The sequence below is a fragment of the Arachis ipaensis genome, chromosome B3 (genome assembly GCF_059453495.1).
Source record: "Arachis ipaensis isolate K30076 ecotype BB chromosome B3, ASM5945349v1, whole genome shotgun sequence".
Taxonomy (NCBI): Eukaryota; Viridiplantae; Streptophyta; class Magnoliopsida; order Fabales; family Fabaceae; genus Arachis; species Arachis ipaensis.
Window position 1 is genome coordinate 32,117,712 of NC_142438.1, and position 17,141 is coordinate 32,134,852.

The 17,141-nt window shown below is 32.6% G+C and overlaps 1 protein-coding gene across 3 annotated transcripts; it reads right to left on the reverse strand.

Annotated features, from left to right (window-relative positions):
• Positions 1-1,738: 1,738 nt before the first annotated feature.
• LOC107630242 (3-deoxy-manno-octulosonate cytidylyltransferase, mitochondrial) lies at positions 1,739-9,701 on the reverse strand. Of its 3 annotated transcripts, none has more exons than XM_016333333.3 (9): positions 9,393-9,701; positions 7,782-8,087; positions 6,821-6,866; positions 5,253-5,339; positions 5,001-5,125; positions 4,415-4,554; positions 4,254-4,305; positions 4,029-4,139; positions 1,739-2,125 (listed from the first exon to the last, which is right to left on the reverse strand). In XM_016333333.3, the coding sequence occupies exons 2-9, from the start codon at positions 8,055-8,057 to the stop codon at positions 2,033-2,035; spliced, it is 930 nt and encodes a 309-aa protein (XP_016188819.1). In that variant the 5' UTR covers positions 8,058-8,087; positions 9,393-9,701; the 3' UTR covers positions 1,739-2,032. The 3 variants fall into 3 exon arrangements, with proteins under 3 accessions (XP_016188819.1, XP_020974294.1, XP_016188820.1); XM_021118635.2 differs by having other exon boundaries at positions 7,782-8,119; positions 9,393-9,694; XM_016333334.3 differs by lacking the exon at positions 9,393-9,701 and having other exon boundaries at positions 7,799-8,150.
• Positions 9,702-17,141: the final 7,440 nt, after the last annotated feature.

Below are 17,141 nucleotides of genomic sequence, written 5' to 3' on the forward strand. Positions count from 1 at the left end.
TTTGTCTATTCTTTCTTTTTTCTTTTACTCTCTTACAAATTATTGGTTAAATTTTGCAACTCCAATATATTACAAATAAAAAGTGTTCCAAATACGTTAAAAATCAATCATCAAATCAACATTAAATTTATCATATAAAATAATTTAATTTATTCATAATAGTATAATAATTTTTTATAAGATGTCAAATTAGTATTTATGTATATAATAGCTTATTAGTAACTGATTCTTTTATTCACGTAACATAATTGGTTACGAATAGAGCCAATAGATTATTAATTCGTGTTTTACATTTTACTATTGCACTATATTCAATTATCAAAACTCTTTTTTAATTTAATTGGTAGAGATTAATTAGTTCTTAATACGTGAAATAAACGCAGATATGACAAACTAATTGATACGAAAAAAATTGGTAACTAATTAAGCATACATGAGCTATCAATGTATGGGATCAATGCATCTAGACATATTAAATTTCGATCATTCGGTAAAAAGGATGATTTTTATAATAAATTAAAAAGTACCTTTCCATATACAGACAAGGAAATGTAAGGCTTAAGGAGGAGCTAAATAAGCTACAAAGCTAGGACTTCACAGAGGAGTAGCACTGTGGCAGAGGAGAATACAAGAGCTAAAAAGAGAAATTGCGCAACAATGAAAAAGAGAAGAAAAATTGTGTGGACAAAGAGCCAAGGTTATCAAAGATTTTAGTGAATTGGCTAAAAGGTATTCAAGATAAAATCATATCTCTTATTCAAAGTGCCTTTGAAAGAGGTAGACAAATCCAACACAATACATCATAGTACAGGAAGCCTTTCACAGTTTAACACAAAAAGGGAAAAGAGAATAAAAGAGTCTTATCATAATGGCCTTTGGCTTTCAGAACAGTTGGGAATCTATACAAGGTTATCATTTTGCAAAGAAGTTGTGACCGTATTGTTTCATTGTAGGGTCGGAGGTTCTAATTATTCCGGTGGAGGAAGCGCTAAGTGATGAAAGGATAACAGGGTTTCACATTGCCCCCTCAGCTCAAGTTATCTCACACCTCCTTTTCGCAGATGACTACATAAACTTTGCAAAGGCTAAAGAGAAAGAGTTGTATTAAATATTTCTCATTCTTCATCAATACACACAAGCATAAGGATAATCTTGAGTAGTCAGGAATAACATTTGGAAATCCCAGCTTATGCAATAAATCTGGTGATGTTTCCAAAAGGTTTTTGGCAATTCAAACAGCAAAATTCTGGTGGACTTTAGCTGCAAAGAAAAAGGAGTACACTGAAAAAGTTGAAGATAAGCAATAACAAAGCTGAAGGAGGGTTAGGATTCTTCTTTTGGTAACTATTTTAATTTTAATTTTTGTTTTTGATGTGACAGAAATTAGGAAGATGGTGTAGTCTTTTGTTTGGACAGATGGTGAGGAAGAACAAGACATAATTGAGATATCCGAATCCAAAAACAATGTTGATCATCACCATTTGCCCTTCTGATATGACTAGTGTTTAGCTACATTGGGCAGAATATGTCAATTTAACATGTCAAATCACCACGCCATCAATGGAGAACAATATAAAGAACAGTCACGAGTCACTAATCATAATTTGGGATCCTAATTATCAATTAAAATTTGAGTCTAATTTGAAACGCGAGATAAATATACTCCTTACCAGGAGAGCTATGCACAGACAACCAGTTTCTATATAAAAATTAGTTCAACATTTTTGGGGAAATAAAATGAATCAAACCAACAACAAAAATTGATGCATCAACCAAGTAATCCACGTACAACTTTTTTTCCTGAAGTGGTATCTGTGCACCACAATCTGTGTATAACTCAACTTTCCATGTTATAAATACTACTGGATTAAAACAGAACAAACTTCGCAAGTGAACATACATTACAAAACACAGTTTGTGTGGATAGAAACAAGCATGACTATTAGGAAAACGAATAAGAACAAAATTTAATTCCAAACTTGATGATTTTAGTGGTTAGTTTTCAGCAGGTTTCATAGTCATAACCAAGAGTTCAAGACAAGTTCCTCTCACGCATTAGAGATTCTATCTTTTGAACATCTTCTGGAATGTCAACACCATGGGCCTCGTGGTTAACTTTTATTACCTACAATAATAGATTGCAAAAGTTAATTTTCATCTTTTCAAGGTAACATGCACAATAATGGTATGAATGACTAACTCAACGAAAGATTTAAATCAAAACAATCCACAATGACAAAGTTGATAAACGAAGAAGTCATTAGAGACATTTTACATCCATTTCAAAACGTGAAATGTCTTTAAAACTGTAGGCACTTTCTTCTTGTTCAAAGGCAATAGTGAGTTTGATTAACACTTTGGGATAATTTTATCCCCCCCAGCCCCTTTTTTTTTTCTTTTTTCTTTTTTTAAATGCAAAATCCTATTACAAACTTCAAGAGGATCTGTAACTATCACATTTGAGTCTAATAAGTCAGAACCGGATTTTGACTCACAATCAGTTTTATTCAAATTGAGAATTAAAAGATTTATTACATGAAAATAACAGCAAAACATCTTATGCTACAAGCACTCACCAGGTATTCAGTTCAATGTTTGCTATCATTGGCTGCTAAAACTATAAGGTATTTACGGAATATATGCAGCTTTTCTAGATAATACAATTTTATCAATCATCTCCCGAAAGCTTAAATAAATATGATATTGGTCAATCAATGATTATATATCTTAAAATGTTAATACACCCACCTATGCAAAATACATCTAAAGTTGAAAAGTAAACAACGTACCAACCTTATGCAGAAAATTAGCATTGATATTTATCAGTATTTCCTTATTACTATTAGGATTCCACTATTGTTATAAATAGATGCTAGTATTCCTCTCATGTAAGTCACATCACGTAATTTTCTCTCATCTCCTGATTACTATTTACTCTATTATTTTATTGGTTAATCACGGATTTTAACAAATAATATGGCAGGAACATTCTTTCTTGAAAGCTTGGACTGTTCATGTATGTAAATGGGATCCGAACCTTGGACTATATTGTATGAGTATTTGACTAAGATAGACACCTTTTCTTAAGTAGGTTTATGTAAGGGGAGAGAACAGAGCAATTGGGCTCAATAATAAGCAGCTCAATTAACTGCAAATATAGCTTGCTACAGCTGTATGCTAGGTTGAGAGTTCAGACCAAGGAAAAAAAAAAGAAAATAATAAGAAAAAGAAAACAGCTGTGGGCTCCATGAGAAAGTTTCTAAGAAGTTTGCCCCAGATCGGATGTCAAACTCTTGAATTTATCCTACACTCATGATGGATGTGTAAACTCAAATACAAAATTCGACCAATAAAACTTGCAAGAGTTTACTTATTTTGAAAATAATATTACAAACTAATTAGATATCTAATTATAATAAACATTCATAATAAAAGTATAACGACAAGATTTTGGTTTTACCATAATGAACGAAATACTACGGAAACACAAATGAAATCATAAAAAAGTACCAGACATCAAGATCATCAACTTTGGAAGCACTAAGTTAAAGTGCTTCATGTATAATGCAGTGTTCTAGTGCTTGAGATCAAATTCTAACAAGAACAATAAATTTACGAGTTTATCCCACATATGTACAAGTTCTCTCATGTTCATTTAGGTCCAAGCTTTCAAGCAAGTATCTAGGGACTAGACTCCTAAGTCATAGGAGTTTACTTGAGAGTTTAACAATTGTAGATAAGCATAAGGGAAAGACAGGAGTCAGGAAGAGACTGTGGAGTTTAGGTAGGTGAGGAGATGAGCTATTGAACATATCCTCCAACCCATGTAGATTTCAAGTAATTTTGAGCAAGACTCTCTTTCACTAAACACAGTTCTCAATACTTTTCCATACCCTAATTTTCTGATCCAGTTCCATCATAATACCACTAAGACTATTTAAGGCCAATGCTAACCACATAAAATTTAAATAAATGCAAGCCAGTAAGACATTGATGAATTAATGACTTGTATGAAAACATTCAGGAACCTTCATCTTATAGCCGTTCTCGAGGACTTTAAGCTGTTCCAAATCTTCCTCCAGTTGCAATGGAGTAGGCTGAAGATCTGGATATATCTTCAGAAACTTTGTATCATAGCTCTGCAAGATGTGTAGAAACACAAACATTACATCCCAATGAAGCAAATACTGGTAATAGACCCATGAATGAAGAGGAATTATTATTATCATGCCCAAAGAATTGAACACCAGTACCTGTATCCCCAGATGAAGCAAATAAGGAAACTGTTGATTGACCTTTCCCGACCTGTACCGTGCATGAATTTATTAAGTTTTAGAGTGCCTTCATATATATATATATATATGATGATGATGATGATGATGAAAAATCAACCTTCTAAGTGTTCCTAACTTACTTGTTGAATGGGATCAATCCTCGTGAAAAATAGATAGCATAACCACGATTATCTACGACACATTTCACTCTATTCGGATCAAGTGCATCTTCTGGCTTTAAAGATGTGACTGCAGTACTGAACACCGCATCTGGAGTTGCCTGTAGAGTGTAGACAACATGACAGATCATGGTATGATACTATGATTGAAAAAAATATAGATCCAGTAATGGAGAATAGATCCTCTCAATTTTTTCTCTCGAGTGATGTTGTGAAATGTGATCTTCTACCATATAACATCTTCTCATGTTTTTTCTTGGTTCCACTTAAAGAGTGTATCGTGAGAGATCACACTTTACAACATCACTTGAGAGAAAAAGTTGGGAGCTAGCATAATAACTCGTTGGTTAATATATTGTCATGCGTGTGAATCTTGTAACCTACTGATATTAAAGGATGCATTCAGTATCATTGATTCCCGATTTTGCTAAGAAAACTATGCATATAACCAGAGCCTAAAGCAAAATAATCATTCATTGTTGCCACGTAAAAATGTCTCCATCTTTAATGGTATCAGCTACAATAAAAGCAAAAAGTAAATTCTTACCTGCAAAGCTTTGACAATGCCATCAATTATTTCAGGTTCAATAAGAGGTTCATCACCCTGAATGTTGACAACAATATCATAGTTTTTACCAAGCTTCTCTAGGGCTTCACTGCAGCGCTCAGTACCTATCAAGCATAAAAAAAGTTATGAATCATTGTAAGACCGAGAAGAAGAAAGAAAGAATCAAATAAAGACAATATCTTATTAATAATTGTAACTTAACAGTTCCAATATGCAACTAATTTTTGTTACCATTTCGACAAGACTCAGATGTCATTACAACATCAGCTCCAAACTTTCGACAGCACTCAGCAATCTTTTCATCATCAGTTGCCACAACTATAATCAGATTAGCAATCAAACATCAAAAAAGTAAACCAGATTAAATGTAGGGAACACTGACAATTTCTAGAATCAAAATCCCAAGAGGTTTCACAATAGAGAAGAAATGTAACACTAAACAGTATAACATTACATTGATAATTATCACCCAAATATTAATGGCAAGTTAACCCGAAGCCCAAAATAATGATACAGGGAAAAGGTCTCTCTTCCTCTTGGAAGATTGATGGTTGGTTTGTTTAATGATTTTATAATCTGAAGGTTTGTACAAAGGGTGCTATTGTCAAGGGCCGCCCAATTGCAAAAGAACATGCTCAGAATAAGTCTCATTCTGGCCTAGAGTAGTCTGCTAGAGATTAGTTTGGTAGATTGGTAGATTCTCCATTGTGGTTCAACAATTTGGTAGATGCTAAGTGAAGCTGATCATTCTGTGTTTTATCATCAAACTCTACAAGGCAACATATATTTGATTCTGTAAGTTGATGACGTTGACAATGCTAGCAAAGACAATGATGGAATAACTTAGGTCAAACAACATCTATGGCATCATATTTAGACAGAAGACCTTGCATGCCCGTCACTTGTTGGGCATTGAAGTAGCAAAAGTTAAAGACGGATACTGGTATAGTCCTCTTGTGGTGAAAGTATTCCATGGATATCTCAAAAGAGACATACATACTTGGTGCAAAGCTGGTTAAACATTTTAACACACTTATGGATCTTAATGTCACAGTCCTTCAAAATTAGGGGGGCAATGGATTCTGAAATCTGAAATATCTCAAGGTGATCATTTGCCATGTTCTGAGTCCTCTAAAGAGGAACCCCAGTCCCAAAAAATAAAAATTTTAAATTTAAAAAGAAAAAAAAAAAAAAGAAAAAAAAAAAAAAGAGGAAGGGGTGACAGGCCTGAGAAGGTCATTTGAAGCAACTATTCTTAAAACTTGCTTATGCTTTTGGTGTTTAGATATCAAACTCCAATGTAGGAGCTGTGGATGATGAGCACCCATAAAATATGAGATAGAATTACACAGATGGAAGGAGAATAAGATCAGAATGGTCAACAACATGTTGAAGGCTGGAAGCTCCCTGACTATACTAGTATTCACCACATCACTCATGTATCAAAACCAAAAAAGATTGTAACATCATTATCCGGGAAACCATTGCCGATTAATTGTTGACACAAAGGATAGGAAGTAGAAGATAACACTAGCTTTTAAGAAAAATGGATTACGATAATATTAAGAGGTAAATTCCTTTAAGGCACCAAATCGAGGTAAAATACCTAATCTAATTTTAACAAACAAGACTTGCTTGAATACGAGAATAGAATTTAGACTACAGCTAAGGTGAAACAAATAATATATACTTAGAGGCCTTTATTTTATAACACAACTTCCAACAATTTATAATAGGTAGTTATATAATATAGTTACATTCAAGCCTAGATTAAATGAAGATCATGTACATAGACGTACCAACTTGATCCAACGTGGCTGCCAGCTTTGCCCTTTCCCATGTCCTCTGTAAAAAACCGGCCATACATAAGCAGTATACATTAAAATTGGAACATTAGAAACAATAAACTAAGAAAAATTTGCTGAGAAAATAGTAAAAGAAATCAAAGGTACTGAAGTTTCTAGTTGACAATAAAAAAAAATAGAAGTAATAAGTGCAAAAATTGAGAGAGATAACAATAAATAAATAAACAAATAGTTAAGCATATAACACAACCTGAAGAACAGCCAAAATGCACCTTGAGTAGAGTTCCCCCCCATGTTAGTGCAGCTTGTACAATTTTGCACTGCCTACACATGTACCCATTTCTCCAACACTTATTTAACTTCCAAAATCCAACTTCAAACAAGCATACTATGCTCTATTTTCTCATGTCATGTTTGGTACATTGTAACAAGCAACACTTCTCCTGTTTCTTATTGTTACACTAATTTGTCAAGTTAGTTCAGAATAACAATGTGGCAATAATGATTGACCAGCATCCTTCCTTACTGTACACAAATTATAAAGAAAATTATCATTTGAAGTTCTTTAGTATTTCCAGTTTAACTTTTAACTGTAAACAAATCTAGACCATAGTGTACTAGGATGCACAATTTCCTTTCTCTTTATTCCATTACTTCAAGTTGTTCAGTTTTATTAACGTGAAAAACAAAAGCTATAGTCACAATTTTATTTCAAGTTGGGAAAACTGTCATGCTCTTTGAAGATTATTATCTGAAAATAGTGTGCAAAAATTGTCACAATTTTATTTCTATACCATGTTCATTCATTTCCCAGCATTGGATATGAACCCTGAGCTAAAACTATTCCACGAAACGCACAAAATGTCAACAAAAAATCAAATCAGCATTAACATAGAAGAGAAGTAACCATCTATAGTTTAAATGGAAAAAAAAAATTGAAAGAAGAGGATTAGACCTGGATCATAGGTTTACCAAGAATCTCAACGAGAGGCTTTCCCTGAAACCGGGTAGAAGCAAATCGGGCGGGTATGATGCCGACGACCTGGTTCCGGAATTTCTTGACCCGAGTCCAGTAGGCGCGAGCACCGACCGCAGCAGCAACTGCAACTCCGGCCATAATGCCATGGAGGATCCAGAACTTTGCGCTGTTGAAAGACTCAAACGGCGAGGAAGACGAGGATGAAGAATCAGAGGAAGAAGAAGAAGACGAAGGCAATGGGCAAAAGGCCATGGCAAAGTGAAGAATGAGGAGGAGATCGATCTGCGTTAGAAGGTTCTATCGTCAGTGGGTACCTACGGCCACCGGCTAGGATTAATGGAATCCGGCTCAACGACTAATTTTATTATATTTTAGAGAAAATGATAAATATATTTAAGTGTAAAAAGATTTGAAAATATATTTAAATTTTTTATTTTCTCAAAATTTGGAGACATCAATCTTTTTATTCATTTGATGTCATAGTTATCAGAACCGAACCAGTATTTAATCCGGTCATACCACCGGGTCATCGGGTACTAATTCAACCGGTGGGTCGCTTATTCACCTGGTTAACTCGGTCATAATTAAATAAAATATAAAATTATAAATATAAAATTAAAATCAAAAGTTAAAATACATGTCTTCATAAACATAATAATAACCAAATATCAATTTTTAGACATAACTAATAATGTAAAAAAAAGTCAATAAACTAGTCATTGGTACAAAATATTTTCTCAATTTAAATGGATAAGAACAAGCAAAAGATAACATAATCGATAAATCAAATCTAAGTGATACTTATATCGATTAACCCCTGCCCACCTCCCCTAACAAGTTTCTCACAATATATGCACATCATAGTAATTTTCCTTGATTTTTCAACAATTTGTTTACAATGCTCCTAAGCAGGATCAGGCTTCCCTCTATTCTTATAAACTCTTTTAGTTGTAACCTGAGGAGTTGACAATACTTGTTCTTGAGATGGTGGCATTTCGAATGGCGTTTGTGATAAAGACATTTTTGAGATTCTAACAAAAGAAAAAACAAAAGACTTACAGCAACAAATTCTACTTCTAGCAACAAAAAAATTTACTCGGTGATCTATGCAGCATCAAATTCAACTTACAGACAGCAACAAATTCTACTTCCAGTCACAAAAAAATTTACTCAGTGATATGTTCAGCACCAAATTCAACTTACAGGCCGCAATAAATTCTACTTCCAGCAACAAAAAATTTTACTCAGTGATATGTTCAGCATCAAATTCAACTTACAGACAGCAACAAATTCTACTTCCAGCAACAAAAAATTTACTCAGTGATATGTTCAGCATCAAATTCAATTTACAGCCAGCAACAAATTCTAGTTCTAGCAAGAAATTCAGCTCATTGATAATTTTCAACAACAAATTCAACTATGATAACTTTCAGCAATAAAAACTTAAACTCCAATTCTCCAAATATGATTTACAGCAAAACAAAATTAGCTAAATCATTATTTCAGCAACAAATTCAAGATATACTGATGATTTAGAGCAATGAAATTGAAAAAGAAATAACAGGGCCGAAGGAAGCTGAATCTCACCTGCAAGGAGCGTTGACGGCCGAAGCAAGAAGACGAGCTTGCGACGGTGACAGAGCGCGACAGAGCTTGCGATGGTGACAGAGCGCGACAGATCTTGCGATGGAGACAGAGCGCGGCGAGCTTGAGTCCGAAACGATCGCGAGAGATTCGAGATACCGGAGACAGAGAGGGCGACGGCGACACCAGCCGTGAGAGAGGTGAGACTCAATGAACTTGAGGGAGAGTGGCGAGATCAGAGAGAAGAGAGCGGTGGGTATTGTATTAGGCGTTATGGCACTTTGGGGGAGGTGGGGTTGCAAAGTGAAAGGCAACGTCCCCGTTTTTCAAATTAAAAAAAAAAAGGTTAAACATGACCCGGTCCGCGTTATAAAAATCGGCCGGGTCACCGATTTTCTTAAAAGTCGCCCAGATTGAACCGGTTTTTACCGGGTCTAATACTTGAACGGTCTGACAAATGGCTCGGCCCGGCTAGATAACCGGGTGATCGGGTTTCCACTTGAGTTGGGTTTGATAATAATGATTTGATTCGTTAAATTTAACGAAAAAATCAAATGTGGCTCCATTGTCTTAATTTGGTACGGACACGTTTTTAAAATGATACAAATTAGATGCAGAGACAGAGATTGATATGTCCAGATTTTAATAAAGCTAAAAATTTAAATGTATTTTCAAATCCTCAAGAACTTAAATATCCACTGAAAAATCAGGGATCAATTTATCATTTTCTCTATATTTTATTAGAGAAATAATACAACGAATCATAAACTCAATTTTTTAGTTGGGTTAACTACTAATTTGTTATCTGAAAGATTTAGTTACTTACAAAAAGTCGCTAAAAGATGTTATTGACAAAATAACTCCTAAATGATTTGAAAATATAATAAAAAGGACCAATAAATATTATATTTTTCATAAGTAATAACAAAATTTTCATATTTAGCAAATAACTTAATCATTAAATCTAAATTTTTGTGACAATATTTGAATAAATATTTAGAAAGTGCACAAAAAATTTTTTTTTAATTTTTCTCTCTATTTTTCTAAAAAATGTGGTCATTCACAATAAAAAATGTTTTTAAAAAATTTCACTTGAGAAAAAATTACCAAATTTTAAAGATGAAAAAATCTTATTTTTCTGATAATGATTGCAAAAATTTGCATTGAAATTTGATCTCTAAAATTATTTTTTAGAATATATATTTAATATCTAGTTCTTTTGTTGTGTTTTTAAATCTTTTTCATTAACATCTTTTGGGGTTCGTTTTGTTAGCAATGCGAACTTTCGAGTACTATTTTTGCCGTTTATGTTTTTTTAGTTTTTTTTTTGTGACTTATGTTTTTTTAGTTTAGTAATCTAACAATATATTTTATCACATATTTTTAAATATTAATGTCTAAATAATGGTTAGAAACAATAAATTTTGATGACCTTCTAGTATTTCTCTTTTATTTGAGTAAGATGACAAATAAATTCATGAGCATTTATACTTCGAATAAATTAATCTCTTAAAAAAAAGTACTCATAAAAATAGCATATGTGAATACACTACCTTTAAATTAGTCCATATGATTAGGATAAAAAATTTTAATTTAAATTAGCTTATCTATGTTTGTTATCTAAAAAAATTTTATTGGTATTTTTCTTAGATTATTTCAAAATGTAAATCATCAAAAGTTTATTTGTCACTTTACTCTTTATTTATATTTACAAAAAACATAATTACATTCATAATCGCAGACTAATTTAAGGAAGCGTTTGGTAGAGAGATAGAGACAGAAAGACTGAGACTGAGAGACTGAGATTAAGAGACAGAGATTGAAATAAATTTCAGTATTCTGTTTGGTGCAAAGTGAGAGACATAAATTGAAACAAGAATGAAATTCTAATTTAATTTGTACAAAAAGTAAAATTAGAATTAATTAATTAAAATGAAGGTATTTTAGGTATAAAATATTATTAAAGTTTCAGAATCCATTTCTAAAAATTTTAGTCCCCTGTGTCCTTACTTTTTGGAGGTACTGAAATACTAAAATTTTGAGAACAGAGACAGAAATTTTAGTACCAGTCTCTGAACCAACAAACATAATACTGAGTCTCAGTCTTCCCGTCTCTGTCTCAATACCTCAAAACAAACGCTACCTAAGAGACGATATAGTCGTATTCAGAACAATTATTAAAAATTTAATTACGACTTTAGTCTTGTAATTTGAGCTGAAAATTAAAATTATTCCTAAAACTTTCCTGTATTTAAAATTATTTGTAGCGGCGTTCAATTTTGTTTTAAAATTATTTTTTAGACAAAAATATCTTTATATTTATTAGTATTAGTTATGAATTTTTTAAAATATATATAAATAATAATCTTGTTTCCTCACAAAAATATATCATTATCATTTTTGAACTTGAGAAGAAAAACTAAGGTTAAGTCTTCTATGTCTAGGTTTTGAAAATGTCAAGAACTTAAATGTATTTTCAAATTTTCAAAACTTTAAATGTTTACGGATCAAAAGGTTAAGGATCTATTGTCTTTTTTGTAAAAGTTTTCATATACCAAAGAGGTAATCTATCTTTGAAAAAATTATAATTGTCAAGGATAATTTTAAAATAAAATTAAGCCTTAGGAACAATTTTAATTTTTATCCTAAATCATAAGAACCGTATTAAAATCGTGCTTAATCTATTATTAAATGGCTAAAGACCCAAATTAGTTCTCTAAATAATTTAGAAAAGAGACTTTGATTCCTAACAAATATTTAAAAGTTTTTGAGAATTACTCAAGTCAAATAGGTTGGTCCTTATATTGTTGTTAATCAAATTTTTAATATGGACAAATAAATTTTTAACAAATTTGTTATAAGATAATTAAATTCTCAAAAATATTACTATAAGATAAATTAGTTTCATTTAAAACAATAAAAGGACTAACTTATTTAAAGAAAATAATTTTCAAAAACTTAGAGAATAAAAATTTGTTTTAAAAAATTCAATTTAAATTTTTTTATGATCAATTTTAATATTTATTATTATTAAATTTTGTAAAAAAAAAGAAGAAATTATAATAGAAAGAATTACATTAAAAATTAAAGATTTTATTTGGTCAAAAAATTTATGATGCAAGCAATCAATATGATAGGATCAAAGTCCAATATTTAATAAAATTAATTTTTGGACTTTGGAATTCTATTAAGAATAAAATTAATTTTATCTCTGAAATTAAAATTTTAAATTTAAATTATAAATTTTAAATAAAACTCATTTAGAATTTGAAATAACGTTTTTGGATTTGTTTTTTTAAAGATTAAGATTGATAAGTTTGAATTAAATGAATTTCAATTTGTCAAACTTCGAAAAACTAACTTCTTTTAAGAGTAAATGAGCACAAGTTTACATAAAAAAAAATTGAGATGAATAAAAATACAAACCAAGATTCTTAAATATTAAAGTACACTTTATACATTGCTTTCGATGAACAAAAACACAAACTAATAATTTGTAAATAAAATTTTACTAACAGCATAACATTTTTGTCCATTAAAAAATCTTTGATATGTATTTTAATATTTACAAATTTTTAGTGTGTAATTTTATCTATTCTAAATTTTTTTATACGTTTTTATCCATTAACTTTTTTTTAAATTTATTTAAAAAATATATATTTTTTAGGGTAATTCACATAATTAAATCAACATTCATCCAATATTACGTATATCACCCAAAATGAAAAACGTAACTCGAATCACCCTAATCGGATCTCTATGCAGATCGAAACAGATAGAGTAGATTTAGGTCTTTACATAAATCGAAACAGGGTTGTTCGATTCATATGCGATCCTAGTAAATCTAATGAAGTTGTTTCGATTTATATATGCATGCAATGTATCCTAGTAAATTAATTACAATTAGACCGTTTCGATTTATTCTATGGATAGCCCAAAGTAATTTGAAACAGCTTGTTTCGATTTACATCATTACATAATTCGAATGGGGCTGATTAGATTTACTGTGAGGCCAACCTATATAAATATGATATGAACGTTAATTTTGTATGAGAGTAAAACACAATGGCTAGTGAGGATAGTTTTCTAGTACTAGTGCACTATAAAGGGTCGATTAAGAAAATAACACATTCTGGAATTAAGTTTACTGATAAGGATCCTCTTAGTATTTCTTTGAAACCTTCAACGAGTTTCAATGAGTTCCTGAATTCTATAATCTAAAAATTGGGGTTGCAAGGCGTGAAATGGGTTGAGAAATTATTCTATAGAATTCCGATCTCAGTTTTTCGGGATGGCGTGAAGTACGATTCGTTTGTCATAGGTAGTGACAAAGATTTGGAAGTTCTATTCCATTGTCGTCGGCAGTTTCCCGAGGTGAAGACTCCTGAGCTGTTGGCCAAGCTTGTAGATGTGGTATCCTGCTCAGGCGGTTCGAATCAGAATCCCCAAGCTCCAGCGATTGCAGCCTGTTCTAGTTTGAGGCCTAGTGGTACCTCCTCATCCGTGCCTATGATTGAGCCTGAAGCAATGTACGCTGCCTCCCCGTCCTTCGCAACTGATCTGAACTGCAGTGGTGACGGAGTAGTAGGTATTACTGATACGGCACCGGTTTCACTATAGGGTAGAGCACTGGATGGTATAGACCATGTACTACAGGATGATGATGAGGACGAGGATGTGGAGCCGGACATCATTATCGATGATAGTGGTAATGACATAGCAGGGAGTAATCTAGTTGGGGGTAGTAGAGCATCTAGTTCAGGGACTCAGCAGTATCCACCACACTTTTCAAATTTAGACTTGGATGCCAAGAGACAGCAGGAGGTTCTTCGAGAAGGTGTTGGATTCGGTGCCAGAGACACACAGAATGCTGGAGGACCAACGGAGTTTTAGGTTGGTCAGCAGTTTCAGAATAAAGAGGAGGTCATGTTAAGTTTGAAGACCTATAGCATCCGACGTGGGGTTTAGTACAAAGTGGTGGAGTCTGATTATCGCAAGTACTATGGGAAGTGTAAGAAATTTAGCAACGGGTGTGCATGGTTGATTCGGATCAGTCTCCGCTAGCGCAGAGGTATTTAGGCGGTGCAGCGGTATAATGGACCTCATACTTGTCTAGCCACGTCGATATTGAGTGATCACTGAAGTCTTGATTATCATGTGATCTCGGCATTCACACTGCCAATGGTTAGAGCTGATGCTGCCGTGTGTATCAAAGTACTCCTGAATGCGACAGAGGCACATTTCGGTTTTAGACCGACTTACAGAAGGGTGCGTTGGCTAAGCAGAAGGCTGTGGCACAGATTTATAGAAATTGGGATGATTCATACAACGAGTTATCACAATGGGTACTAGGTGTCCAGATGACAATGTCGGGTACTGTTGCAGTGCTAAGGACGAGTCCTGTGCGAGTGGGTGGGCAAGTGGATTAGTTGCATGCCTATTTTCACCAAAGCATTATGATATAGGCCCGAGCATACCTTCTAACAGTGGTGTCATCGGCGCCATCAGGAATCTCTCCGAATGTGTCCTGCATCCAACTGCATCTCATCGTAAACTTGTCAATGCAGTTCGCAGGAGGCCAGGAGGCAATACACCCAGCAGCTCCTGGAACCACACCCAAGCTGGGCGACTGCCCTGGATGTATCGCTCAAACTCCGTCAGGCATCCACTGACGTACTGTCCATCGATGGGAGTCCTAACTGGTACGCTACACCCTACAGTGTAATGGTACACTCTTCGAATGCATATGAAACATGTGCGTCTTCGGACGCCATCTTTCCATGAATGCACTCACCAACGGCTCGTCCAACCTAAATCAAGCCTCGTTCAGCCTCGCAAGATGGTATAAACCGACCATCTGCAAGTACAGAACGATCCTCTCATCTAGTCGCATACCCTGCTGTCGTCTCATGCTATCGATAGATCGGTGGGGCTGCATAAACAACATAACAAATTGTCTCTTACGACTACATTAAAATATATCTACATAACAATATCAACTAATGCATATTTTAATTAAAATAATGCCACAAAGGCAACCAGATAATGTAACGAGTACGAACACAAAATAAATTTATATATTCATCAAACTGAGCCTAATAAAAATAATTTTAATAATAATAAAACATTTTTTCTTACCGTCCAATTCACGACATCGATTCCTATTATTAGACTTACTCGAACTAAGTTTTAGTACACATTATCTTCACTACTCATATTTTTTACTTATTTGTAACCATCATCCAAATTAGAACTTGCTCGATTAAACCTCTATAGATTATTAAGTCACTAATTTAACCATTCTATCTAGTTTAATAATTGTAATAACGACAATCATTAAAATAAACAAAAGAATATTAACGTAAAATATTTAATACTATTTTTGAAAAAAAACGTATACACTAACCTCTTCATTGATGACACCAGCAATATGGGCAACTCCGTCTAAACGATATAAACGGTCCGGATTATCCCCCATCACGTTATTTTTTTTAAATATTGGAGTATTTGGATTGAGGATTTGGTGGGGCAGCGTTAGGGAACGTGGCTCGAATGACTCCAATTCGAACTCTATGTATAGGATCCTCATAGTAAATCTAATTAGGCTCATTCGAATTAAAATGGGTACGAAACCGGGTGTAAATCGAAATGGTGGACATAGATTTACTAGGATATATTGCGAAGAATAAATCGAAACGGTCTAATTAAATTTACTAGGATACGTTGCATGCATATATAAATCGAAACAGTTTCATTAGATTTACTAGGATCACATATAAATCGAACAACTCTATTTTGATTTGTGTAGAGACCTAAATCTACTCTATCCGTTTCGATTTGCATAGAGATCTAATTAAGGTAATTTATGTTATATTTTTATTTTGAGTGATATGCGTAATATTAGATGAATGTTGGTTTAATTATGTGAATTACCTTTTCTGACTTCTTAAATCATACCTCAATCATTCCTAACATCTATAAGAATTTAGGACTCTAGAAACTAAAGTATTTAAAGTCTTGATTCAAAGAGATATATTGATTGATTGACATAAATTTATTCTATCAAATTTGATTCCAATTCTTGAGAGTTTTAATGGTGATCATAATTTGAGAGATAAATTTACATTTATTCATAAAATTTTATTTATAATCACACTCTTTTTAGAAATTAAGATTATGGTCCTTCATATATTATTTTGTAAAAAAAATTATAACTTTTTTTTACCGTTTTAAAGTTAAATTAAAATTGCTTAAAAATTTTCGTAGAACTAGAGTCTCTAAAATTGAGGCTTGTTACATAAGGTGATATATGGTATTTAAAAGATTCAATCGAGTGTTCATTGTTGTATGAGTTTATCAAGCACCTACTAAAACTTGATATATCATGAAAAATCTCTATTACTTTGGTGAAAAAATTTTAAATATAGATAAAAAAAATTATGCCGAACCATAATAAAATAGAAGTTTGTAGTCTCTCTTTTTTGAATAGATTAAATTTCATTGTAATTTATATTTCAAAATCATGAAAAAAATAATTTCTTATAAAATTTTGAAATTTGCTTGAAAGATCTTCAAATTATTAATACAAGTCCATTTGTGAGTTTAATTTGAGTTAATTCTTTTTTTGGTCCTATGTACTCTCCAAGCTTTGAAGAAGTAATAAAAAATAGGTTGATGAATGCTAGTCTGTGTGAAATAGAAAAGGGATATAGTGAATGAGAAAAGTCTCTGCAACGAAAACAAAAAAAATAA